Source organism: Sturnira hondurensis, unplaced genomic scaffold, assembly GCF_014824575.4.
Source record: "Sturnira hondurensis isolate 20B ecotype Veracruz unplaced genomic scaffold, ASM1482457v3 Scaffold0024152, whole genome shotgun sequence".
NCBI lineage: Eukaryota > Metazoa > Chordata > Mammalia > Chiroptera > Phyllostomidae > Sturnira > Sturnira hondurensis.
Window position 1 is genome coordinate 6,089,610 of NW_028096783.1, and position 27,984 is coordinate 6,117,593.

The 27,984-nt window shown below is 53.5% G+C and overlaps 1 protein-coding gene across 1 annotated transcript; it reads right to left on the reverse strand.

Moving 5' to 3' along the window:
• Positions 1–27,791, reverse strand: KCNJ5 (potassium inwardly rectifying channel subfamily J member 5). The gene is made up of 3 exons (XM_037038274.1): positions 27,558–27,791; positions 5,623–6,570; positions 1–1,948 (listed from the first exon to the last, which is right to left on the reverse strand). The coding sequence occupies exons 2-3, from the start codon at positions 6,557–6,559 to the stop codon at positions 1,626–1,628; spliced, it is 1,260 nt and encodes a 419-aa protein (XP_036894169.1). The 5' UTR covers positions 6,560–6,570; positions 27,558–27,791; the 3' UTR covers positions 1–1,625.
• Between the last annotated feature and the right edge of the window lie 193 nt (positions 27,792–27,984).

Sequence of the window (27,984 nt, forward strand, 5' to 3'; positions counted from 1 at the left end):
CTCCCTCCCATCCCCTCTTTCTAAAATTAATTACATCCTTGGGTAAGGATTAAAAAGAAAATTTTGGGTGAGGCTTCTATAATTCTGAGACTGGGGAACATTTGAAATCTCTCTCCAGGTATAGGTCAGCTAATCGGAAGTCTGTCTGCCTCATCATACACCAGACATGCTCCATCCATCGACAGGACAAATCTACACTGTTAGTCTGTCCATCCGTCCGTCTTCCTTCGGTGCCATCTGTACTGGAAAAGCAAAGCCCTCTGAAGCTGTCAATTTTAAGGCTCTCCTCCTCTCTTTCCTCTCTTCATGTTCACCCACTTCTTATTCTCCCATGATTCTCCTCCCCGAGGTTGGCAGGATGGGACAGGCATCCCTCCCCATCCCCTCCCTGGGCATGGTCCCTGCTCTCCCAGCCTCGCCTCCTTCCCAGACTCCCGGCTGTGGGAGGGCCAGCCCAGGGGCTACTGGGACCAGCTGAGAGTTGGTCCAGCCTGGGCTTGAAGGGAATGCTGCCTCTGTGGTCACCTCTCCTTTCGTCCCCCCTACCCCCTAATTCACTGGTTAACAAAGATGCGCCGAGTCCTGACTTCAGATACCTCAGCAACAACTGGTGCCGATGCTGATTTTAAAATTCTAGTCGCTTGCCTTTCTCTCTGTTTTTCCTCCCTCTCTCCACGCTGCCTGGAGCATCTTGTCCTCTGAAATTCAACCCTCTCTCTCCCTGGATCCTCCACCGACTCTCTGGGATTTTGAAAGAAAATCACAGTGAAGGTTAGAAGCACTTGGAGATTCTTGGGCTGAAAGTACAAAAAAGAACCAGCTTCGGGGTTCTCCCTTCGGTGGGAGGGGCAGGGCACAGCGTGACTAGGAATGGCCTGCACCCTGCATGGGCTCAGAGGTGCTCTGTGGCCCAGGCCACCTGAGGAGCCACACCAAGAAGGTCAGGTGCCCAGGAAGCAAGGTGTGACAGGGAGAGGCCAGCAGAGGATGAGCACACACCCTTCGCAGACCACGAGAGAGCTGGCCCAGGGCCTTGTCCTCTGCAGCCCCCAGGTGACACCCTTGGTCTTGGTGTGAAAGAAGTGCCAGCATGGCCTGGCTCGAGCCTGACCCAGGAGGTCCATGATCTCGGTCTAGGATGAGCGTCTGAGCCTCCAGGAGGGCAGAGTGTCTCCATGAATCCATGACGAGCCCTAGGCCGGTAGGAACAAGGGGAAGGGGGGGACCGTCCTCTCTAGGTGTCGGCCCCCACCAGCTGGTCCGAGAGACCCAAGAGAGGAGGAGATTTGGGGCCAGGTGATAAGGGTTGGTGTGTAAGGACAGAGGTCAGCCTGTCACTTGCATTGCAGGGGGACCCACCCTGGCCTGGCCCTTAGCCAGCACTCTCAGGGGCTGGGAGAGAAGAGGCAGGATTGCCACAGGGGCCCAGGCAGCAGGCCACCTGTCTGGAGAAGCCCTGAGCTGGGAGGTCTGGGGGCTGGATAGACTGTTCCTCCCACAGAGCCCTAGTGGCTTCTGGACCCCCAAACGTCACACTCAGCTGGTTCACCCTCCCTGACCCCCGGCTCTGCAGCATCGGAGCTCACAGAAGCCAGAGAAGGGAGGATGCGGGGAGAGCACAGCCCTTACACCAAGCCCCTGGTCTCCTGGGACCCATTCAGCCCCTCGGGCTCGCCCTCTCCATCCTGTTCAGCTTCTGCCTCCAACCCAGCTTTCGTGACGCTTTCTAGCAGGGGGCTGCTGGGGGGGCACTGGAGGAGCCGGCCTTCCTGCTTCATTTCTGCCAGCTCCTTGGCGCAGCAGCTGGGAGTGTTGGTCTCATAGGTATCATGGAAAGTGTTATAGTCCACCTCATAGAAGCCTTTTTCCAAGGTGAGGACTGGTGTGAACCGGTGGCCCCAGAGCACCTCGGTGTCCATGTAGGAGCTTCGCGCTTGGCAAGTCATACCTGGGGGAACGAGGGCACATGTATTAGGACTGGTCACAGCCGTCCATCCATCCAAGTATCCGATTATCCATCCACCCATTCATCTACCCATCACCCATTCATCCATCATCCATCTATCCATCCGTTCATCCAACCATCCAGCCAGCCAGTCATCTATCCATCCAACCAACCGTCTGATCCTTCATCAAGCATTTGCTGAACATCTACTTTGTGCTAAGCACGATGGAAATATAAAGCTAAATAAGAAACAGTCCTTGCCCTGAAGGAGCTCAAGGTGTGGTGGGGGCAGAAAATAAGAAACCAAATGCGAATATTTCTCTAGGCATAGGTTCCTAGAGACTGGAGTGGATGATTCTGGAAGAGTGAGAACTGGAGACATGGTTCCTAAAAAGAGCATTAAGGGCCAGAAGGCTGCGATGAGAGTCAGGAGAAGAGCTTGAACAAAGACGAATCCAGAGTGATGAACACGGAGAAGCTGATAGGCATTTAGAGAGCATGGGGGTTGTTTTGGGTAGACACATACGGGCAGAAGATGTTTCCCTCTTCCCTTCCCTCCCACCTCCCGGCCCCTGACTCTCTCTCTCTCTCTCTCTCACACACACACACACACACACACGTACACACATACACACGCACAGGGAGCGTGGCTCCTTGATTTGGGCACGCCCCAGTGCCTCTGCTCCCCATCCACTCAGCCCCGGCATGCCTGTGTTATTTTTAGGCGTTTCTTTCTCTCCAGAGAGGGAGGGCAGCTTTGTTTATGGATGGAGAAGCCTCTGTGCTTAGGGTAGCAAGCAAGCAGCTTTCTGGTATTTAATCTTCTGGTCAAGGAAGGCGTGCACAAGGGCTCCTTGGGAACTGAAGGAGAAGCCGCTGCAGCTTCAGCCTTTCTTTGGAGGGGGGTCTCATACACACCTGTCGGGTCAAAGGCTGCTTCCCACCACTGCGTGCCCCACACCTGGCAACCCCAGGGCACCCCATGCACTTCAGGCTCTGGTCGTAGCCAGCTCTCTGCTCTGGGGGTGGGGTGGGGGCTGTCTGGGTCAGGCCCTGCTGTTTAGTCCCCTTGTTGCCCAACTCCCAACATCAGCAGAGCTGTGGGGGCCTGAGCTGAGTACCGATCCGAGAAGCAGCCAGGTCAGAGGTCTGCAGGTCGTGGGCTTTAAGAAAGACAGCTGGACAGGGCCTCCACAGGAGCCCAGGGGCCATGTCTCTGGGGCTGTTCCTGCTTCTCTGTCCCCCTTCCTGGGTGGGCCATTGGTGACCCTGTAGCTAGACCCCACCTGTGCCCTTGGCAGTCATCTTCCAACGTACTTGGAAAGGGAAGAGGCCCATTGAGGTGCCAGGCACTGTGCTTTACATGTTATTTCACTTACGCATGCAACCCCCATCCACCCTGTGAGGTTACTATCCTCAGTTTTCTGACAACCTACAAGGCAGGTCTGGCCAAGCTGTGCTGGTTGGACCTGGGCCTGAACCCACAGCCCTTGGGCTCCACACGTGTGGTGATCAAACCACTCGAGACACTGAGATCAGAATGGACATGGGGATGGGGATGGCCTCCTCCCTTTATCTCTTTGGTCTTCCTGCAGCCCCAAGGACAGTAGCAAGGGTGACCCAGGTCACTGGAAGGGAGACGTCCCCGTCAGCCAGAGAGGGCAAGTCAACTAGCGGCCACTGGCTTTGAAGGAGAGGAAAGGGAGGAAGCTGGCTGGGTGGGCTCAAAACCCACTCCCCCAGCATTGGGGGCAGTGAGGGTGGCCTGAGAGTGCCTTCCTATTTGTCCCCACATGTCTGATCTGACCCCTCGTTTGTGGCCTTGGAGTTGAGCTCCTCCTCCAGAAACTCAGCCTGCGTTCTGACCCTGACTGAGCCCAGTGTCGAGGGAGCATGACCTCTGGGCCCCCAACCCCACTGGAGGAGGCCTTCAGCGTCCCCACCGTCCTCAGCCAGGGCCATGGCCCGGCCACACCAGCCCCTGGAGCCCGTTTGCACCCCAGCCAGTTCCCTCTGGCTGCAGGTGGGACAGGGTCTGTGGCTGCCCGGTGGCCTCTCCTGCCCCGTTGGCCACTTCCTGTCCATAAGAGCTGCCCTGCAGATGCCTCACCTGTGAAATGGATAGAAGCTGGTCCTGCGATACTGTGGCAAAAATGAGAGCAATTTTTCTACAAGTGTTCAGTCTGCTCAGTGAAAAGAGAAAAGGAACAAGAGGATGGGGGTGGGAATAAGAAGCAGCTGGAGGGCTCCTCACCCCAGGAGGTCCGGCCAGTGGGGGGAGGGCCTTGGACTCCTCAGGCCCAGGGCTCCCTGAGGGCTCCACCAGGACCCAGGGGTGGTGGACACTAGGCAGTCAGACACCGTCAGAGTCCAGACTGAGCAGGGAGGGCCAGGCTGGCTGTGAGGAGGGCACGGTGTGGGCATACCTGGGTGTGGGTACAGTTTTCTGCACACCCAGTGCTCACTGAGCCAGAAGCTGGGAGGCTAGGGGGTCGGCAAGCCAGAGAGCCCCTCTCACAGCTCTGAGGCTCTGGCGTCTCTTCAAAAAGAGGGTTCTGGCACTTGGGGAGTCCTTGAGAAATGGGAAATGCCACTCACTCTCCTCTGCTCATGAAGCAACTCAGGACGTGTGAAGACACCATCAAGTCCTCCTGTTCACAACCAGGTGCCTTTGTTTAATCTGGTTGAGGCAGGAGACAGTCAGGAAGGAGGAAACTGCGGAGGTGCCCCAGGGCTAAGATAAGGACCTCCATACTAGACAAAGACCCTCTAAAACCGGTTGTCCTGCTTTTCGGAAAAGTGCTGAATCATGGTGACTCCTGAGTGCACTTGCGCAGAAGACGGTACACGAACGCTGCTTCGTTTTAATAGCATTATAATAAATTAACATTCTGGGACCCCCTTCTCCAGTGGCCAATCAAGGAAAATCACGGGAGACCACATGCATAGGAGCTTTAAAATATAACTACTTGTTCATGCGCAATAGAAGCCCGCCAAAACTAGCCAGGGGGGATCTGCCCTTAGGAATAGAGTCCCTCCAGCCCATGAGGTCAATCTCTGCTCAGAGTTGGCCTGCTCCCGTGTTCTGTGGAGTGTACTATAGCTTAATAAATCTGCTCTCTCTCTCTTTATGCTATAAACTCTGTGTGTTTGGTTCAAGTTTTGTTCTCGATCACCAAGACCCTGGTTACCAGTGCCCACCTGTGACACCATGGGTCCCAAAGTTGTTCGATCACACAGTTCTTTGGGGTCGACACCTGCTCCAGGACGGGAGGAGGCCAGTGGTGTAGCCTGTTGGAAACTAGTGGCAGCCTTGGGGCCCCTGCCTTGATGTGCACCCTTGCCCTACAGCTTAGTGGCACTCCTCTGGGACAAACGCCTTGCCTGTCTGTGCCTCTGTTTGTTAATCTGCAGTGTAAGAAACACTATAGTATCTCAGAGGGGTGTGGAGGGCATCCGTGAGATCTTACACATTTAAAGTTAGAACAGTGCCTGGACGTCGGACAGGTTCAGTGAACAGGAGCTGTGGTTATCACTCTGTTCTGAGCAACAACGTAGGCACCGGGCTGGTTGACTGTGTCACCTCAGGGGTCTCAGGCAAGCATTTCCATCTCCTGGAATCCCAGGGGCCTGGGCTCCTGGGCGTGTGAAGGGCCAAGGAAGGTGAAGCGTCTTACCTGTGGCCTCCACCATGCCTTCTAGAATGACCACGATTTCAAACTCCTCTTGGTGTAGCTGGGCCCGAGACATCTCCCAGAAAGGGCTCTTCTCATTGATCTCGTGGGAGATGATGAGGGGTGACACCAGGAAAAGACGGTCGTCCCCCGTGTCAAAGCCCACGTTAATGTCAATCTGGTTCAAGGGGATGAATTCCCCTTCCTTGGTCTGCCGGGACTTGATGAGCTTGGCGCGGATGGAGGCCTCCACGATGTGGGAGTTCCTGAGGTCCCCCACGCGGAACATTAGGCAGAGCTTCTCGTCCCGCATGGAGATGACCGCGTGGTTGGAGAACATGAGGGTCTCTGCCCTCTTCTTTGGCTGACTGATTTTGACAAACATGCACCCCACCATGAAGGCATTGACGATGGAGCCCAGGATGGCCTGGACCGTGAGGAGGACGATCCCCTCCGGACACTTCTCTGTGATCACACGGAAGCCATACCCGATGGTGGTCTCCGTCTCAATGGAGAACAGGAAGGCAGACACGAAGCCACTGAGATTTTCCACACAAGGAATCCACTCTTTGTCGCCCACGTGGTCCAGGTCACCCCGGGTATAAGCGATGAGCCACCAGAGGAAACCGAAGGACAGCCACGTGACGGTGTAGACCATGGTGAAGACCAGCAGGCTGAAGCGCCACTTGAGGTCCACCAGCGTGGTGAAGAGGTCGCTCAGGTACCGGTAGGTCTCCTGCACGTTGCCGTGGTGCACGTTGCACTTGCCGCTCTTCTCCATGTAGCGCTGGCGGGGCTTCTTGCCTTCCACCAGCAGGCGGGTACGGTCTGTGGCGATGGGGAGGTCATCGCGTGCCTGTTTGGGGATCTTCCTGGGGTCCCTGGGAGTGACTCCAATCTCCATATTCTGGTTCATAGCATTCCGAGAATCGCCAGCCATAGCCGGGACACCTGAGTTAAAAGAGACGTTATCAGTGAAGTGGGCTGTTCTCATTCCCAGAAACACAAGACTTCAAGATCATTCCCCCCTCCCGGCTCTCAGAGGCCTCTCAGCTAGTGCACCATAGACCAGGTCTTTAAACTAGTAAAGGAGCCCTGGTTGTGTGGCTCAGTGGGTTGAGTGCCGGCCCGTGAACCAAAGGGTTGCTTTGGGGCGGGTACTTCTTGAATAAGTGGATAAATAAATGAGAAAACACCCCCACCGGATTATGTGACACCTGAGCCCCCCAACAAGTAAGCGGCAGAACTAATATTTGGATTCTTGCTCACCAGGCCCAAACCTGCGCTCTTTCCTTTCTGCCTCCCCGTCTCCCTTCCTGTTGCCTGAGATCTTAGCAGCAGACGGGAGGGACGAGGCAGGGGGTGCCTGATTCGCCACGTGGTCACTTACCGTCTGAGTGGGGAGCCTGTGGCTGTCGGGGAGCTCACTAACATGACCAATGGCTGTATAGACCCACCATTAAAATTTCTGTTGAAGTAATTCCTCGCCTTCCTTGGGGTGAGTTGTTAATGCCCCAGGACTTTCAAATGGCTGTGAACTTATACGTGAAATTTAAAAATAAAACCAACCTCATAGAGAGAACAGACTAGTGGTCGCCTGGGGTGGCGGTGAATAAAATGAGCAAAGGGGTCAAAAGGCACGAACTTCAGTTGGAAGTCCCGAGGGTGGCCCGTCCTGCGGATGTCCCATCCCACATGGTGGCTACAGTCAACAGGACTGCACTGTGTGCTTGAAAGTTGCTCAGAGAATAAGTTCTCATTGCAAGAAAAAAATCTTGTGGCTCTGCATGGTGAAGGGTTACATGGAGAATAAGTCACCTAGACTTCTTGTGGTGATCATTTTGTAATATGTATGTATATCAAACTATTGTATTGTGCGCCTAAAACTAATACAATGATATATGTCCATTGTATCTCAATGAACAATAAATTCTAAAGGGGCTGTAGGATGTTTTTGGGGTACATGCTGCACTTTAAAGAAACACCCAGAAACCTGTAGCCTACGGTCTACTTTTCTGACCATCTGCTCTCACCTGTTTAAGATGCTTTCAGACACTAAAGAAGCTAGGAGACAGTGTGAGAATCTCCGCACTAGGAACGGCAGGTTAAATTTCTGAGCGTTTGCAATCTGGGCACTGTGTTCGGAAATGTATACCCTCATTCATAATCCTCACGACAAACTATTAGACAAGTGCTGTTATTACCTGTGCAATCTTCAGATGAGGAAACTGAAGCTCAAGCAGCAAACAGCACCCACCCTCCACAGCACCCACCCTCCACAACACCCATCCTCCACAGCCTCCACCCTCCACAGCACCCACCCTCCACAGCCTCCACCCTCCACAGCCTCCACCCTCCACAGCACCCACCCTCCACAGCCTCCACCCTCCACAGCCTCCCACCTTCCACAGCCTCCCACCCTCCACAGCCTGCAGAGTGGGTGTGTATGGCTCGTGCTTAGACTGATGAGCTGCTCCCTCCAGAAAATTCTATAGTTCCAGAGAAGTCACCTGTGGGGATACTGTCATTCAGCCCTTCTTCGTCTTTATAATCAAGCTCTTTTTGATTCCCAGGCTCCCGCTTTCCCCGGAAACTGTGTCCCCGCTAGAACAACCTGGATGCAGGTTCTCTGCACCATGGAGCCGACCGCCTCACTGATTGCACAAGGAGGGCTCTCGCACCACGGAGAGTCGGAGGAGGCCCGCAGAGCTTTCTCTCTGCTGCCTGGGGGTGGCAGCAATTCCAAGACACCCTTTACCATCTTACACCGGGGGCTGTTGGTCTCGGACATCACTGCCCAGTTCCCATGTGCCCAGGGCCACCTGCTCCCTGCTCCGCCATGACAGTTACAAAGATAAACACGGATGCACTTGGTGCGGCTTTGCGGGATTGCAGGCACGATTTTGCTCTGCCTCTGGGGAGGAGACCTTTCACTGAAAACGTAACTGGAGGTGCCCAGAAACAGTGAGACTGCTGTGGATCCCAAGCCCCGTGTGGCCCCGGGGACCTCAGCTGTCAGGACGCAGGTGGGGACGGCGGGGAGGGCCGCTGGGAGTCACCCAGCCCCGCATCAGGAGGAGCAGCACAGCGCCAGGAGCCAGTCCCTGGCCAGGGAACCTGGGAGAACTCGCTCTCCTGCCCTCAGCTCTTTCGGCAAACAGCTTTCTGCTGATTTTCTGCACTGTTTCCTTCTTTATTTTTAAACACACTTCCGTGTATCCTTGTAGGAGAAGGCCTCGTGTGGTCCTGCAAACAGAACAAGGTTTTCTAGGACACGTCAGCCCTGGTCAGAGAGCTCTGGCGTCCAGCCCACAGGAAAAAGAGGTTTTACTTCCAATCTGGTGCTGGGACACATTCTCCGCGTGGGCTGGAATGGCCTGCAGAAACAATTCCCTGCTCAGCCCAGACCTGGATTCCCGCTCAGCTTCCAACGAACGTGCTCTGTGATCCAAAGACATGGTCCCATCCTTGCCTCAGTTTACTGCTATGAAGTAGGAGTGCTATCTTCTGCCCACCCAGCCCTGGGGGGCCTGTGGGGGCCCAGGGAAAGAGTGTCTGACTACGAACATATACATTCACCAACACTCCTTGAATTGAAATTTAATGCAATATTCCATTAACCCCATTTTAAAGATGAAGAAAGAGGCCTAAGCATCTAGGTCAAGTGTAGAAAACACCCCGCTGACCCACAATGTGTGATTTGCAGGGCAGTCTTGGGGCTCAAAGGCCCGAAGCCTCTACTACCCCGATCTCTTTAAAGAGCAAGTGAAATGCCCATTTGAGAAATCTTAGCCTCCAGTGCTCTGGGCCCATGGAGAGAAAAGCATATACAGGGACAAGGGTGATTCTTCTGTAAGATTTTCCAGGTGCATCCTATTAATTTATGCATCTATTCAGCAAGCATTAGCTGAGGATCTACGGGAGCCCATCTCCTGTGCTAAGAGCTGGAGAGAAAGCAGTGAAGGTCGATGCGGATCCAGCTCCCTGCGGTTTGCATTCTGGCACCACCCCTGGGAACCCTGGGGTCCTTGCAAACCGCCTGTGGTGGGAGAGGCGGGGGGAAGGCTGGTGCCACAGCTGCTTTCCACAGGGCCAGGAAAAGGCACCACCCGAGAAAACCCTGCTGACCCTCCCCCAGCCCCTGGACGCTCTTTGTCTTTCATCCTTCCGGTGTCCCTGAGTGGGAAGCTGTACCGAGACATGATGAAAGCGCTCGGGAAAGACGGAGCTTAGAGTCCAACAGAGTGGTGCAATCTCTTTGATATAAAAACACACGTGGAGAAGGAACCAAAAAAGGCAAAATCAAAGGAAAGGGTCATTGTGTTTTCAATGGCACACCAATGAATGTCACATCCATTTAAGCGGACTCTGTGCTAAGCGTTCCTACCCCGCCTCTCCTCTGTCATGGGGGAGCTCGGGAAAGTCAAGAGTCATGGTCACAGCCGCTGGATGGGAACTGCACACGGGTGCTGGCAGGGTTCCCTGAAGAGAGCCCTGAGTCTCGGACTCAGTTTTCCTACTACGGAGGTGCAAATAGCAGACATCCTGAATGATCTCCTCCTTTCTCCCTTATATGTGTTGGGTCCGAGCCTGCGTGCCCCGAGCCTGGGGGTCTGGGATGAGTCTGGAGGGAGAGTGACACAGAAGGGTGCACTCACATCTCCCTCCGAGATATCTGTATACTGTTCTGTATGAATCCACAGGGCTGTGCTGGGTGTTCAAACATGAGAATACTCTTTTAACAGTGCCCCCAGATATCCTCCAGGTCACTACACTAAAGTAGTAAAGGTGTTACCAACAGAGAACGTATTAGGTACAGGAAGACTGAATCCTCAGATGCTCACAAGATACACCACCAGACTCGGGGACAGGACACTCACTTGCATCCTTGGATTGCTACGGCACAGGTGACTTTAAGAAAGGGAAATCCTCCTCTTCTGACTTTAGAGACAGAGGGAGTCATGGAGCAAGAATCACAGGGGACCTCTTAAGAGCTGAGAGCAGCAAGGACCCGGGGCCCTCCATCCTGCAAGTCACAAAGAACTAAATTCTGCACCAACCACAGGAGCTTGGAAGAGGCCCCGAGTTCCAGTGGAGAAGGCACTGGCTGACCCCTGAGTGTAGCCTGGTGACACTCTGAGCAGAGAACAGAGTCACCTGTCGTGCCCGCACCGCAGAGCCCCAGAACTGTGCGCTCAGCCCCAGTTCGGGTGTTGTTTTAAGCCATTAAATGAAGCCGGTGGTCATTTGTTATGACAGAAATAAAACACTCACCGTCTAGAAGGGGGAAGCAGGGGACAGTCAGGCAAGTGGACTCTGGCATCAGACCGCCAGACCCCTGCTCTGCCTTGAGCCCCGGACTCTCGGGGAGTGACTGCTCCAGGACTCGGTACTTCACCTGCAAAGCAGACGTGATCGTGGCGCCACCTCTGGAGGGGCTCTGTGAAGGTCAGGCGGAAGATGTTACGTATAGGGCCTGGCTCATCCAAGCTCTGAGGTGCTTGCTGTTCTTTGCTATCTGGGGTAGGGTTGGGAGAGGGGAGGGCAGGCCCACCCAGTGCCTCAGGCAATTCAGGGACGAGGAAGGAGAGCCACGGGGCCCCCAGTGCCTGCCGGACCCCAGTGCCTGCCGTCAGCATCCTGCTTCGTGTCATTCGCCCCCACAAGGGAGGGACTGTCTTCATTTCACAAATGGGGAACCTCAGACAGAGCTTTAATGACTTGCCCGAAGTCGCCCAGCTAATGCCTTGGAGCAGAGCTCCAAACACAGCCGCTCCAGACCCGAGGGGGCCACGTAAAGAAAAATGGTCCCAACACTGCACTCTGTCTCTTTGGGATCCTCCTTGCTCTGTTTCCCCAAGAAGCTGGGCTGGAAAAACAAAGAACTTTCCATTTGGCTCTTCTGCACTGAGGAAGCCGGTTCAGGGGCGTTTCCCCTGCTCCTGAGCTACGTCCTCCCCAAGGGGCCTGCAGACTCCCTCTCCTCTGCCCCGAGCTTCCTGGGTCCCCACAGGCCCCTCCCGCAGCAGCATGGGGAAGAGGAGCAGGGGAGGTGACCGATGTGACTGGGACTAGGGTTCTCCAAGCACAGAGGCAGGAACCGGAGCGGGGGGGGGGGGGGGGGGGGGGGGGGGTGAGGNTGGTGGAAACCAGGAGCTCCAAACGCTGCGGGGGACAGGGGTCCCTGAGGGAGGCAACACTGCGGTGAGCTGATCACAGTGGCCTGGAGGGTGGGATCAAGGGTCCCAGGGCGCCCAGCGGTGAGCCCAGCTTTCCCTGACCCACTTGTCTCGGGAGGCTGTCATGCCACAGACGTCCCTCCGGGTTGGAAAGAGGAGCTCTAGCTGCTTCTCCGCCTCCAGTCCCTAGACAGCTGCAGCCAGTCAAGGAGGATGTGCAGGCACGTCGCTCCCCCCCATCCCACCCCCTTCCTGGCCCTGAGCCCTGGACAGACCCGGAGCTGAGAGGGGCCAGGCGGTGCCAGGGACTGGACCCAGGGGACCAAGCCTGGAAGCCGGTGTCTGAGCGCCTCTTAGCCAAGGAGGGGTCAGCCAGCGGCTTCGGCCACCCAGAACCTGCATGTCCAAGCCACACGGATGGGCTTTCTCCTCCCTGGGGGCCAGGCCTGGTTCCAGGCAGCAACATGACCATTCTTACAACAACAGCCACGGCCCTGTTTTTAGAGCATTCTGAGGTTGAGTGGAGAAGAGCTCGGTAGTAATGAATCTTTAAAAACCCATCAGGGATTTTATCACCCGAGGTGGGTGTCTATCTTTAATTCCTGGATGATTTCTGGTTTTACTTTGGGTTCAAAATCTGTCCTGGTGACAGCACAGGAGACGTAGTGTGGAGCCCACGCAGGCTCAGCCAGCCCGCCAGTGGAGCCCCCACTCGGCAGCCCCTGCGGGTCGGCTCGGCCCCTGCGTGGGGTCTGGGTTCCCTGAGCCGGTGAAAACGGTGCCACATCCTAAACCTCAGGGGAGGCCTGCGTGGGGGCATTACCAGCTGGGAGGACACACAGGATGGGCTGGCGGTGAACGTTCCTCAATAACAGCAGATCAGGGCAGGGAGGCACGTCCTGGGCCCGTGGCTTCCTTGACAAAGAGCAAGTGCCCGTCAGCAGAGGAGGATGGGAAGGTGGTGGTGCGTTTACACAGCAGAAGACTGTGCGGCTGTAGAAAAGAAGGCAATCCCACCCTCCGTGACAGCTGGAGAACACTGCGCTGAACAGAATAGGCCAGTGGGAGAGAGACAAGTACCGTCGGATCTCAGTCATGTGCAGAATCTAATGAACAAGCTGAACACACCAAATAGAAACAGACTTCTAGATGGAGAGCAGACTGACAGCGGCCAGAGAGGAGGGGTGTTGGGTGAAGAAAAGGTGAAGGAGTTAAGCAAAAACCAAAAACCTCACAGACGAGAGCCCGGTGATCAGTACTCTGCATAGAGTGCTAATGGACGGGGGCAGGGGTGGGGGTAAAGGGGGATAAATGGTGATGGAGGGAGACCTGGGGTGGTGAATGCACACTCAGTGCACAGATGGTGAATTACAGAATTATGCCCCTGAAACCTGTATAACGTTATTAACCAATGTCACCCAATAGTTTTTTGTAAAAAGATCAACCTTTACCTTAACTGAGCCTGTCCAATGTCTCTGTGCATCTAACAAATGTCAGAGAATCCTCCTTTTCCAGACCCCTCAGGGCACACGACCACGAACCCCTCGTGGCCACCTTGTCCCCTGCCCCATGCCACCTCTGTGTGCTGTAAATGTTAATTCTGAATTATCCTGTGCCCACCAATGCAAAAGAAACACCCTCTATTTTGCCTTTTTATCCAATCCCAGAGATTTCCCCACCCCCACATGAGTGCTTTCTTCCACCCCCTTAATCTGCCACCATGGATCCCACATGGGATCTTCTTACATCTTCTTACATCTTCTCCTTTGATTCTGAAGTGTAAAATAACGTGCAAAACTGCCCTTCTCTGGAGCAGCTTTTTCACTGCGTTGATATTTTGTTTCGCAGCAATGGTTGTCAGCGTGGCCCAAATAAATTAATAGTAACTTCTCTACCGGATGTAGATGCCTCTGGTCCCCAGTCCAGGCCCCGCCCTGGGTGTTCCTTGTTCATCAGCTGGGAGCCCGCTGCCAGGCAGACCGAGGCGCCTGACCATGGGCAATTCCAACCAGCAAAGTGGACCAAGGACCAGGGCTCTGTTTCCTGTCTTCAAGCAGCTCCTGTTAGGGCCGGTGACCCGCAGGCAGCAAGGGGGAGATGGAGAGGCTGAGGAGCGGCTCTGCACCCCGCTCCGCCAGGGTGTGAGGAAGAGTCAGGCAGACCTTCGGTGGAAGAGAGAGGGGAGCCTTCCTGACCTCAGAGGCCGGAGAGCGGCAAGTACTATACCAGCAGCTTACCTATGAAGCATCACCCACTGTGTGCGGTCCTGGGTCTGGGTGCTTTTCGGGCACTGGCACGTTTTCTACTTACACGGATCTGTTAAGTCTGCCTCAGCGGCCTCATTCACAGCAGATCAGCCAGGCAGAGGGATTTAGTGACTCAGTTACTGAATGGCAGGACCTGCGATGTCTAACTCGAAAGGCAGCCACCGCTGCGCAGCCACCGCTACCCCGGAGGCAGCTTTCCCTCAACCCCCCGGGGTCTGAGCAGGTCACCGGTGGTTCTGAACCTCTATAGGGCTCAGGCTGCGAAGACAGCCTGATGACCCATCGTGGTCTGTGCCAGGAAACCAGTGTGCGATTCCTGCTCTGTGCCCGTGGTATTTGTGCTGTGCCTAGCCCTGGGGCCTCCCCCCCCTGCCCTGCCGCCCATTCCTGCTGGGGCCACACGCCCTGCCCACCTCCTGCCTTTCTCCAGAGCTGGGAGCGCTCCCTTCATGCTTACAGCTGCTCCCCAACTTCTTCCAACCACAGCAATATTTGCTCCCACAGGTCCCTAACTGCTTCAAGGAAACAGGGTGTCCACAAGTCCCTGCCGACATCTATTGTTCTGGAATAATTGCGGAGTGCCCCATTGATTCCCGGGAGTATCTGTGCTTGAACAATACGGCCTCTTATAAGGAAGGTGTGTGTCTGCTTGTCAGGAGTGGGTCCGAAGACCTCCTCACTCCTGAGTATTTCAGCAGAGTGGGTGGGCATGCTGTAGTAACCAGGACCCCTGAGCTTGGTACCGAACCCTGCACCTACAAAGGCAGACGAGTGAGGCCAGAGAACAGAGCTGCCGCTTCTTTCCACCCAGATACACTGCAAATGCTGACTGATCAGGACACACTTTTTCCTATTTTTATTCAAATATAAGCTCATCTCAGACTTTTGCTTTCATATTTTGAATAGAGAAAAAGATTTTAGAAGGTATCTTTCCCTTCATTTTAATAAAAGCTATTATATGAACACATGGTAAATGCAACAAAATTTGCTCTGGGTTGCGGGGCACAATAGGGAGCAGTGGGGACTGGGGTAAGCTGAACACACGAAATTGTCAAGGGGCCACTGCTAGTAGTGTGGCCCCTTGGTGTGGAAGCTTTCGCCATGCAAGAATGCGGGGCTGGGGCTGGAAGACCTGCCACTTTCCTTTTCCAGAGAAGCTACAAACAAAGGCTTTTAAACTTGAAATCCCAATTTTTTAAACACTGACAACTCATTCATCAATTTTTGAAACAGTGAGCTAGACAAAGAAAATACATCCGTGAGTCAGACTCAGCCTGACAGCTGCCAATTTATACTCTTGGGCTCCCGAGTCAGAGGCTCTTCCTCACATGCGCACGTCAGGCTGTGCTTTGAATTACGCTGAGCCTGGTGTTAGGAGTCGAGGCAACATCAATAAGTCCTCCGCCCAGCTTTCCTGTTGCACTAATGAGTCTGCCATGAACCCGACCTGTCGGCGCTCAGCACAAAGGAAGCCAGAGGGCCGAGCTGGGCCCCACACGGTGGCAGAGAGAGGGGACAAGGGGCTGCTCCCTCATCCCACCACCCAGGTTGCCCTGGTCCCAACCAGCCCTGGCTCTATGTCCACGGCCTTGCTCTCCCTCCTCCCCACGGTCCATTCCATCCCCCAGGTGGCCGCCATGACCACCTTACTGTGACTGTCCCATCCCTTCTTGCAGTGCGGTCTGCCTGGCTGCCTTCTCTCCTTCGGCTGCAGACACACTGCCGAGAGCGGTGCCGGGAGAGCATACAGTCCTCCATCTCATTGCTGGTAGAAGTGGTTCTCAACGGGGAGAGATTTCTGACTACAAATACTTCAAAGAAGGTGGCAGGAGCTCCGTCTCTGGAGGAGGGTGGGCCAGGTCACCTCCAGAGCTGCTGCTGGCTCAGATGTCAGGCATGCTGAGGACCAGCCATGGGGACACCCTGGGAAGGTAAGCCTGTGGAGCTGGGTGAGGGGAGCGGAGATGAGACCGTATGGGCTGGTGTTCATGCCCAGGTTGCTCCTCACTGACACGGGCTCCTGAGAGCCTGGGGAATGTGAGCTTCTTGTAGCCCTGCTCCTAGCCAAGTCCCCGAGAACGGGGATTCTGTCCAGGTCTGCCAGAACCGAGGTGAATGTCAGCGCCTCTGTCTCTGGAATGCAGAAGTACTGGTGGCGGTGTGAGGGGGACTGTGTGCCAGGAGCAGGGTGAGGGGCTTTCGGTGGTACATGGAGCTGGGCAATGTGGAGGGAGGAACAGGCTGTGTCAGACAGGACACTTCATCACTGCGGTGTCCCGGCACACTGTGTCCCTGATTGCTGAGCTGCTAGGGCCTTTGCAAGGAAGCCGCCGGGAGAAGCAGGGGACAAGGGCCCTGATGCTCAGAATGACCGTCCCTGGGGCCTCTGTCTCTCCTCCTCAGGCGCCTCTGGGGCTGTCTCAGGTCCTCGGCATGTGGGGAGGGGGATTCTCATTCAGAGCAGAGTCAGGATGATGAGGATGTCACTGTGGGACTTCGCTTGCTCCTCGAATGACCCATCTATCGCACGTTCTGACTCAGAGACGCCCATCTGTGCCACTTTCCCTGTGCCCTGTGCACTCTGTCTGCTGCTGTTCGAAACATATGTTCGATGTAGTTCCTGCAGCGGGTTGCACGGGCTTGGTTTTCTTTGCTGAAGATCACCAGGAGCGACATTTCTGTGTGTGCTACTCTGTACTAGCTGCCTCACCTGCATTAAGTCACTTATTCATCTCAGCTACCCCGTGGAGGGAGCACCATGCGCCCATTGTACAGATGTGGAGACCGAGACTCAGAGGAGGTAGGGAACTGGTTCAAGTTTACACGGCAGAAAAACAGCGAGGCCTGGCTTGAACGACACTGGTCTGACCGCAGAACCCACACTCTCCCACGCTCCAGCTCGATGCCATCAAAGCCCATAGCACAAAACTGTGCTACAATTCCAAATTACAATCCTGACTCTTCTGGCCCTATTTCTCCATAGGTCCCTACGCCAGGTCTCTATCCTATATAAGAAATGGGAATATCCCCAAGAATCATAATATCAATGTCTGCCGTTTTAGCAGGAAGATCTTACCCTGCCAAATCCAGTAGAATGTACTTGGCCCCTTACCCGACTCATCACAGGTTAGGAGCAGGTGTGAGGTGAGAAATGGCACCAGTATTGTTATTACGTGGAATTGCTATGGAATGGGAGTGGCAGCTGGCCTCTCCGGGGGGTCCTTTCGGAACTCTGGGACTCCTACGAGATGGGTCCCCATTTACAGTTGGGGGGTGTGGTTGCCTAGGCACATGAGTGCGGGCTGACCCCCCCGGCCCCAGGGAGATGACCCTGCGGGCACAGAGACACTGAGTGTGAAGGGTGATGTAATGCACACACTGAGAGGTTTAACACTAGTCTAGCAGGTGGCCCTGACTCCCAGCTGTGCAGGGGTGGGGGCCAGGTGGTGCCACAGGGGCCACCAGGAGGTGAGCCTGGGGCCCTCGGAGCGTGGCAGCCCCGGCGGGGGGAAGGTCACTGGAAGCCCATCAGTCGCAGCCTGGGAGGATCCTCCGCCACACTTCCAAGGGAGGAGTAAAACCCTGCGCGTTATTTTATGGCCTCTGGAGAAAGTGCCGTGGGTGACTCCCATGCTTACTTTGCCATTAAATAAACAGAAATACTGAGCATTCACAACAAAGATCAAAAGGAAAAAAAGAGGTGGATTCAGTGGTGCTTTACTTAAGGGTTTTTAAAGGAAGACAATTCTTGTCTGAAATGGGAGCAGACAGATCTGCCATTGGTTTGAGAAGAAAATAATAGAGACAAAAAATAATTTTGAGGGCATTCAAAAGATCCCCTTGAGTATATCTAAATGATATACTTTGCATTTCTAAGTCCTTATCTGAGGATATTTTTTTAAATTGATTTGAGAGAGAGAGAAACCTTGACTGGTTGCCTCCCACACGGGCCTAACTGAGAATGGCACCGGCCGCCTAGGCATGTGCCCCGACTGGGAATTGAACCTACAGCCTTTTGGTGTATGGGATGACGATCCAACCCACTGAGCCACTTGACTGGGGCTATTTAGCAATTTTTAAAAGGGCAAAATAGGCCTAATTCACAGTATGAAATATCGACTTGAAAGTCTTCATTACACAGGCATACTTTTCAAGCCATTTAACATTTCATACGCGGCTAATGGTTGAGTACAGCGCCCGGGGAACAGGCTGTCAGCCTGCAACTAAGGTTCTCCACTTGTTTGGCTCTCGCTTGCTCGAGACGAACTACTTCATTTCCCTCCTTGGCAGCTGCTGTGGGCCACTCATGGGGTCTTTCCATCGACTCATCCTATTCCTTCCTTAGCCCGGGCTCCCTGGCCACGATCCAGATGCTCTCTCCCGAGTCTCTGTTGGAGATGTATGCAAAATTACAAACAGAAGGGCATGAAAATCAAATTAATCCATTTCCTATTTTCCCCAGGTGTGTACCTGTTTATCCAGTACTTTCCCTTTTAAACCCGTCGTCTCTTTGAAAGTGAGCAGCACAGTTATGCTACATTCTCTTCATTATCAGCCTGCACTGTGGGTATGTATTCTGCATTAAATAGCAAAGGAGATTACTAATTAAATCAGAATGCAAAACCACTTATTTCCTCTCTCCCGCCCAAGGGACAGATTTCCTGGGCAGGCAGGTGCCCGCGTACCGATGGCGATAAGGGAAGAGGAGATGGGAGGGGTGCGGAGAAGACGCGTCAGGAGAGCAAGGTGGTGTGAGCAGGAATAGACATCTGTGCAGATTAAAAAGGTGGGTGTGGCAGAAGGTATGTGAGATGGTGAGAAAGGGCCAGGGACCAGGGACTAATGGATGCAATTCTAATGAGCGTAGCTGAAATCTCCTGGGAGCTCACCATCCACCAGGTTGCCTTTTAAACACTTTACATGTATCAATTCATTTCCTCATTTCAGAAAAGACACGAGATAGGTTCTGTTTTCCCCATTTAATAGATAAAGAAGGTGAGATAAAGAAGATAGGGTGAGTAAACTGCTAGTGTTGTTAGGTTCTGTTTTCCCCATTTAATAGATAAAGAAGGTGAGATAAAGAAGATAGGGTGAGTAAACTGCTAGTGCTGTTGATCTGGGTGTGAACTCAGGGTGACCAGCGCTGGAGTCAAACTCCAAGTTTAAGAAGAACAAGGAGTGTCCTGGCTGCTGTAGCTCAGTGGCTTGAGCAGGGCTGCAAACCAAAGGGTTGCTGGTTTGATTCCCAATCAGGGCACATGCCTGGGTTGCGGGCCAGGTTCCCAGTAGGCAAACACACATTGATGTTTCTCTCTTTGTCTTTCTCTCCCTTCCCCCCTCTCTAAATAAATAAAGTCTTTACAAAAAAAAAAAAGAGAAAGAAAAACAAGGAGAAGAGAATGCCCCCAGTGACTGGGTAAGCCCAAATGAGACAAATATCCAGGGAGAATGAATCAAAGATGAAAGGCCAGTAGGATCAGAGAAGACTAGAGTGAAGAGAATCAGAATAAGGGGTTGAGAATGAGAGAACAGCGAAGAGACATGGACATGAATGTGGGCATCAGAACGAGAGCCGGGAAGAAGAAAAGCCTAGATAAAAGCGTCAGCCAAAGGGAAACAAGTCATTGGACTCCTACAGCCGGACGGATGCCTCTCCTACGCTGTCTTATTTGCCCTTTTCCAGGTCCTTGGAAAAGGGCGGTATCATTAGACCCACTGTACAGGAAATAGAACGAAGATCTGAGAAACTGAGTGAGATGCCCAAGGGCACACAGTTAGTCAAGGCAGATCAAAGAAAACCGCTGTTAACTACGAATGCTGATGACGGAAATCAAAGAACATCCAAATAAATGGAGAAACAAACTGTATTTCTGGACGGGAAGATACAATACAGTAAAAATGTCAGTTCTCCCTAAACTGACATACAGATTTAACGTCCTCCTGATAAAAATCACACACAGTTGTTTTGCAGCTACAGATAAGATTATTCTAAAATCTAGATAGCCCTAGCCAGGTAGCTCAGTCTGTTGGAGCATCGTCTAACACCAAAATGTTGCAGGTTCCATTCCCAGTCAAGGCACGGACCTTGACTGCAGGTTCAATTCCTGGTCAGGACGTGTATGAGAGGCAACAGATTGATGTCTCTCTCCCTCTCTCTCTGCCCCCCGTCCCTTCCTCTATCTCTAAAATAAATTAGAAAACAACATATCCTTGGGTGAGGATTAGAAAAAAATAAAGTCTACATAAAAAGTCAAAGGAACTAGAATAGGTAAAACAATTTTGAAAAGAGAATAAACGAAACAGAAGCAGTCCGCTCAGTCGTAAAACTCATTGCACAGCCAGGGCGGTCTGGACCGTGTGGTGCCAGCAGTGGGCAGCACGCAGATCAGCCACCCAGGACGGAGCGGAGCCCAGAAGCAGGTCTTCACAGACAGGCCCTACCGGTTTTCGGCAAAAGAGCCAACGGGCTTCCGTGGAGGAAAGACAGTCTTTTCAACAAATGGAGCAGAAGCAGGAGCAGCTGGACATCAGAGGCAAGAAAGGGATCCTCCGCCCTTTCAGTCGCAAACTTCAATGAACTCCGAGGAGGTCGTGAACTTGAATGTAAAGGATACAACTATGAAACTTCTAGGAAAAAATGTGGGAGAAACTCTACAAGATCACAGCAGGCAAAAAGTTAGAGTTAAAGCCTGATCCATTAGAGAAAAAAACCTGATAAATGTGGACCTCCTCAAAATAAAAAAACTTTGCTCTGAAGAAGGCCCTGTTGAAAAGATGAAAAGACAAGCCTGCAAACTACATGTCTGACAAGGGTAGTTACATGAATCTAGGAAGGATCTAGGAAGGACTCTCAAAACTCAGCAGTAAGACAGACAAACAATCCAATTAGGAAGTGGGCAAAAGACACGAAGGGACACTTGGCCGAAGAAAATCGATGGAGGGCAAATAAGCACCAGGAAGAGATCATTAGCCGCTAGGGAAACGCACATTAAAACCAGGGAGATGTCTCTGCTCATCTGTCAGAACGGTTAAACTAAAGAGAGGGCCACAGCAGCCCACGCTGGCCGGGACGTGGAGCAGCTGGACGGCTCCGACGTTGTCGGTGGGATGTAAAACGGCCCAGCCTTTCACTCTGAAGAGCTCTGACAGTTTCCTAAAATGAAGGAAAAACCCCTAAACATGTAACTACCACACGAACCATCCACTGCACTTGGACACTTGTCCCAGAGAAATGCAAACTCGGGGTCACACCAGGAAAGAGTGCACAGCCACCACGGCGGCTCCGAACTGGAAACAAGCCGGGAGTCTTCCGGGGGCGGCGCGGCGGAGCTCACGGAGGCACACCCGTGCGGTATGCAGCAACTCACACGCCTCCGCACACTCCAACCAGGGCGAGTCTCCGGAGGGTTGCACGGAGTGAGAAAAGACCGATCACACTCACAGCCTGTATGATTCTACTGCCTAGAACACTCTACAAAGATCGCAGTCATGGAGAACAAATTAGCGGATGCCAGGGGTTTAGAAGGCCGTGGCTGGGGACAGTAGGTGTGGCCACTATAAAAAGGCAGCACGGGAGGTCTTCGTGGTGAGGACGATATCGCATTTTGCTCCGAAGTCCTCCTCCCACTCACCTCAGATAACCACAGATCTGACCTCTTTTTCTACGAGTTTTCTGTTTTTGTTTGATTCTGTCTATAAGGGAGAACATACAGCATTAGTCTTTCCATATAACTTCGCACAGAACCTTCCAGTCCATGTCGCTGTCAATGGCAAGATTTCATTCTTTATGGTTGAAGAATATTCCGTTATATGTACAAGTATATCAGTGTGTGTATATATATATATGCACATATATGAATAATTTGACACTATACATGTATTTAATGTATGTACAATGGTTATGTATATGTATTGGGGGGGTGTGTACAGACTCCATGTCTTGGCTGTCGTAAATAATGCTGCTAAGACCATGGGGTACAGGCCTCTCTCTGACACGGTTTTCTTTCCTTTCAACGTATTCTCAGAAATGGAATCACTGGGTCACACAGTCACTCTATTTTTAATTTTTGAGGAACCTCCGTACTGTTTTCCACAGTGGCTGCACCAGATGACGTTCCCACCGAGGGTGTGTGGGCTTCCCCTTCCTCCATACCCTCCCAGCGTTTACCTCTTATCTTCTTGAAACAGCCCTTATAACAGGGGCCAGGTGATAGATATCTTATTGTGGTTTTGATTTGCATGGCCTTACTTATTAAGAATGTTCGGCATCTTTTCACATGCCTGGGAAAAAACTCTCTTCAGGTCTTCGTCCACTTTTTAGTTAGATTCTTTGAAAAGTTTTTTTTGCTCTTGAGCTGTATGAGTTCTTTATGTGTTTTGAATTAGAAGCCCCTTCACAGATGTGTAGCCTGCACATATTTCCCCCATTCTTTAGGCTGTCTTTTCATTTTGTTGATTGTTTTCTTTCGCTGTGAGAAATGTGTTATGCCAACTGTTGGTGGATTTTGATATAAAAACTATAGCTTTGCAAACTGTTACCACTGAGAGAAACTGGGTAGATAATATAGGAGAACTCTGCATTATTTCTTACAGCCCATGTGACCCTATAGTTATCTCAGAGGAAAAGTTTAATAGGAAGTAAAAGAGTGGAGGCAGTAGGGAAGGACTGGGACCAAAGGGTCACCGCAGGACATTTAGGGCGCAGAGAAGGAGTGAGAGCAAGAGACACAAATGAAGGAAAAAGGGGGGTGCAAACTGGGAAGAAAAAGAAGGGGGGAAAGAAGTAAAATGTGACCGAGTGTGAGCCCGTAAGAAACTGGGAAATGCAACACAGGGAGGTAAGTCCCCCAGGGCCTGCTCAGGCCCAGAAGCTGGCCTCTCCTAGCCCCTCCTTCGGGCTCTTCTGCCATCCCCACAATCCCTCCTGTTTTCCAACCCCTGGGAACCCCCCCTGGTTCTCCCCGGCCCTTCTCTGGCTCTCCTTGCACCTCTCTCCTAGCACTGACCCGATGCTGTAACCGTTCACGGGCACCCCTGCCTGCCCCGTCGGTGTGGGAGGGCTGTCTGACACAGGGTAGGAGGGTGGGCAGAGGGCCCACACCCATTTCTGAAGGAATATCTGGGTGACTTTAACTTCACCCAACACAAAGGGCGCTTTCCGAAGTGACTGAGGCAACCTGACTCGGGACCGGGTGGCCTGCCCACCCTGATGCCCAGGGGGTCGTTCTGCCATAGCCCTGGTTAGCCAGCGGTCATCGTCTTGGTTTGTAAGTGTCCCTGGAAGCCAGGCACCTGTGGGACCTCTTGTGCCTGCTGGATGGCGAGCTGCCTGGAGCAGAGGCAGAGCTGGTTCCTGCCGCTGTTCCGACCCTCCTCCTGGCCAGCCCTTAAGCACTGGCGGCTCAATAGCACGATCTTGGGAGGGGAGCAGGCTCCAAGGACGAAGCACAGGACACAGGCTTGTCCCCAGATGCCACTTCTCCACTCTTCCCCTCCCTCTCCTTTGTGAACAGTGAGAAATAATGTTAGATGATGGCATCAGAGCCTACCTGCCTTTTTATCCTCACTCAAGGACATGCCTATTGACTTTAGAGACAGGGGAAGGGAGGGGGAGAGAGGGAGAGAAACATCGATGTGAGAGAGACACACTGATCGGTTGCTGGTCGGGGTGCTTCTCGTCTGCACCCTGACTAAGCATGTACCCCGATGGGAGTCAAACCCGCCGCCCTGTGGTTCACGGGATGATGCTCCAACCAACTGAGCCACGTGGACCAGCGCGGAGAAGCCATGGGGGCGGGCAGCATACCCCACCTCCAACCCCCAAGTCACAGGAGATGAGGGTGAGAGGCTGAAGGCTTGTCACGAGTGCCCCTGTCCTCCCCCTCCACGTCCCTTTTCACCCCCAGCCCAGCCTCCAGCCACCACACAGGTTGACCCTTGGTGACTAGGACGTGGGGCTGCCACCTGCCAGACTGGTCAGATTCTTCCTGACCCTTGCCCCCCAGCCCACTCTGGAGTGGAATGATACTGGAACTTCACATTTGTGCACCAGCCAAGATCTCCAGGGTCATGTGTTAAAGATTTGGCCCTGACATTTAACTTAACACGGCTGTTGGCAGGGGCCGCTGCCAGCCTGTGCGCGGGAGCCCAGAATAGCTCACTTATCAGAATGTCAGGGTGCGGGGGCTGGATAAGTTATACTGCACTGTCAGGGCCGCTGGACCGTCCCTCGGCAGCCAGGGTCTGAGGAAGAGGGGGCTGCCCTCTCTGGGTTAAAACAGTTCCGGAGAAAGCATTCCACAAGTATCTTAGAATGATACATTTAGGTGTTTTCTTTCTCTTCCCAAATGTCTCCCCATAATTCTTTGCATCTGAACTCACGTTCTTCTTATCTTGTCTTTAGGAAAAACAGAAACATTCCTCCATGGGTGGCCACTGTCTCAGTAGACATCTGACCGTAGGCCCTCCGTTAGTAACACTGGCAGCCATCGATGGCCTGCCTGTGGCCTCCATGGGATGAAAAGGGCTCCTTCCCACTCCTGAATCGATTCCCGGACTCTGCCTCCCTCTCCAGGGTCCTCCTCCCCCACCCTAACTACATATTGCTCAGAAAATGCAAGCTTTGGGGAACATCATCCTTAGTGGAAGGCATAACCCTGCTCAGATGACCACATTCCAAGGTTTTCAAAAATTAATTCTTCCTGGCACATTATAGGTGATCAAATAAAGGCACTGCTGAACTGATTTAAAAGCAAAAGCTAGAAGTAGACGTGGTTTTTGAGTACGTGAATGCTCAGTACGTCCTTTGTGACTTTGCCCACAGAAGCATGGAGAACTAGGCCATTTTTAGAGCAAATGGTAAATGCAGAATGGGCGCTCCGGTTCACTCTAGTTCGCTCTAGTTCTCCTGTGTATTGCAGGGTTAACTGCACCACAGGGGACTGGAGCCCCTTCAGGACAAGAAGCCGGGCAGGCGCTTGCAGAAAGCCCACAGGGACAGTGCTGCACAGTCTCCCAGGGACAGTGAGGCTGAGAGGACGTTTGTGGCAGAGTCACACTGACGTGTCTGCTGGACCCAGAGAGGAAAGGGTCCCGCGCCTCTCAGGAGATGCTTCCAGCCACAGGGACAGGCATGATGAGGATCCCACTGGGACCCGAGTTCACTGCTGAGGGAGGAGGCAGTGAGCTTCCCGCAGCCCCTTCCAGGCTCCCCCCTCCCCCTGCGCACCTCCAACTGCTGCCCGATGGCTCTCACTCATTCTCTGTTTAATGCAGGTGGGCTACTTAATGAAGAGACTCCATCTGTGAGGAATGCCAGCAGTGAACCGTGGCTCCTGGAGGGGACAGGAGCATCTGTGCCGGGTGATTCCTTTACTGTCGCGGAGCTAGGGAGTGAACCTAGTAGGGGTGTGGGGAGGGTCGGCAGCACTATGCTTTCACGGAATGTGCAGGAAAGTTCTCTGTGCGATCGTTTCTCTTCCAGAGGGGCCCTGTCGCTGTTCTAGTAATTCATGCCACTGTTATAATTATTCTCAATCTCATAATTAACAAACAAGAGTCTGACAAGTAATAAACACTTAATAAATGCCCCCCCTATACACCACCTCCAATACCTTGCCAGGTAAAAGAGGCCTCGTTTTTCTAGCCTTAGGTTGTAAGTCTCTACCTTGTGGACTTGGCTGCAGAGTGTCTGGGCACAGGATATTCGGGGGCGTTGGGATAAACTGAGGTAGGGGGAGGAGGAGCGGAAAAGGCGGTGGATGGGAGAGGAAAGAATCATCCCACCACATACAGGAAACACTGAAGCTCACATAGCGGGCATTCAGTAAGTGACAATTCCTTGATATTATTGCCAAGAAGCAGACGCCTGGCACCCTTGCACCCCCACTGAAAGCGGGTTCGAAACCTCTTCGCAGAGTGACGCCATCTCCAATCAGATCCATGAGATCCACAGTTTGAGATCCCAGGGGACCTGGCCAAGCTTTCTGGGTCAGAGCCCAGCCAGGGGCCTCTCCTCTCTGGCAGCCACATCACTGCCCCCACTGGGGTCGCCCCCCAGGCGTTGGGAAGCCCTGGCCTCTCTCAGGCAGCTGGTGGGGTTCGCAACCGGGTCCCAGGAACAGGCACGGATTTGGGGAGGCCAGAACCCCTTTCAAGGTTAGTGTTGGGTAGCGGGAAGACTCTGGATTTGAAGCCAGAGGAGGAGGGTTTAGAAGTCGATAGCGCTGCCACTTACTAGTGCCCAGAACACTGTCAGCCTCGGCGTCAGCGATAAAGCCGGTGCATTAACTGGCCTCTGCCTTGGGCTGGTGTCCAGACTAAGTCAGATCAGAGTGTCCAGCTCAGTACTCGACACTGTAGGTATTAGCGTCTCTCGCTGTCTCGCTCTCACATGCAAAGTGCTTTGTGAACCAGAAGGCCCCAGGATGCCTAGCTTAGTGATGAAAAAAACAGTTTGTCTCGGAGGTAGACCCAGGTGGGAATCTCACTCATAGGTTGTGTGCATTTGAAAGTTACTCAGCCTTGTTACGCTGTGATTTCTCGCCTGTGGACTCAGGCCGATAATATCTGTTCCATTAAAAGGAGCAAAAGAGAGCAAAGTGCTTGGCACAGCCAGACGCAAATCAAACCTTCACATACCTCGCGTACCCACCCATCTTCTGGTGTTGCAAAACTGATCTCACCTGACCCCTGACCCGAAGTTTAGGGTAGGCCCTGGACCACTAAGGGTCCGATATAGTCTGGGAACCTGGGCTACATCAGGCCAGCAGGAGAGCCCTGTTTGGGGGAGCAGGGCAGACTATTCTCTAGGGAGCTCCCTGGGTCTGGGGAAATGGGGATCATGGCCATGCCCTTCCCTATTCCCTCTCCTTGCACTTGAAGCCCAGACTCCTGGCCTTTCTGAACAATTTGAAATGTGTTCAAAAAGAGATGGGAAGGCGTGCAGGAGGTGACCAGGCAGCAAGAGGCCGGCAGAACAAGGCCATGCAATGCATTTGGCCAGGCTTAAAAGAAAGTGAGATGACGCTGGGGGTCTAAGGCTGATGGAGTTCCCCTCACCACCCCGCCTGCTCCCCTAACCTGCCCCCCTATCCTGCAACTCTGCCCTCTACACCCCCATCTGACGGCACAGACAATTCCTAGGAAAATGTGCCCCTCTCTGGCTGCCCTGGCCTCTCACACCACCGAGGGGGGCGTAGGGGTGGGCAGGAATCCCCGCTCTGGCACCAAAACAGCCTTACAGTCCATGAACGCCAAACTCCCCGGCCCAAGGCTGCCCAGCAGCCGGCTATGGAGAGCTCAGATTTCCTGGCTGAACTTTGGACCCACCCTAAACCCTTCCCTGTTCCCCACCCCCCACCTCCCGTTCCCAAGCAGACTGGTGACTGGTAAACGCCAGTTGCTAGGGACACCGGGCGCCCTGACAGTGCCGTCCTGCCTTACAGTCTGCTGAGCTGGGGGAGGAATGGAGGAGGAAAAGAAGACAACTTACTTGTTGCGATCGTAGCTTCCAAGTGCCACTGACGCTAACTTCTGGGGTGTCCCTTAGAGGCGGGGCCAGGGGAGGGGTGGGTGGCGCTCAGGGCCTTTGAGGGGACGCTGCAGCCCCAGCCATGACCGTGGCCTCAGACCCTGCCTAGAGCCTCTCCCTGTGCAGGTCCTGTTGGCAGAGGCTTCTAAGCCATCCTGTCCCTTCGTCGCCAGCCCCTCAGTCACTCCCTCCTCCAGCGAGAGCAACCAGAGGCGCGCTCTCTCTCTCTCTTCCCCCCTTTCTCCCCTCCGCCCTCTTCTCTCCCAGGTTCTCCTCCCCTCCTGCCCCCAGTACAGACGGGTCTCCGAGCAATAAGGTGTAATAACCGATTTAAAGGGCCCCAGGCAAAGGCAGCGGGGGTGGGGTGGAGAATGGGGGGGGGGTTCCC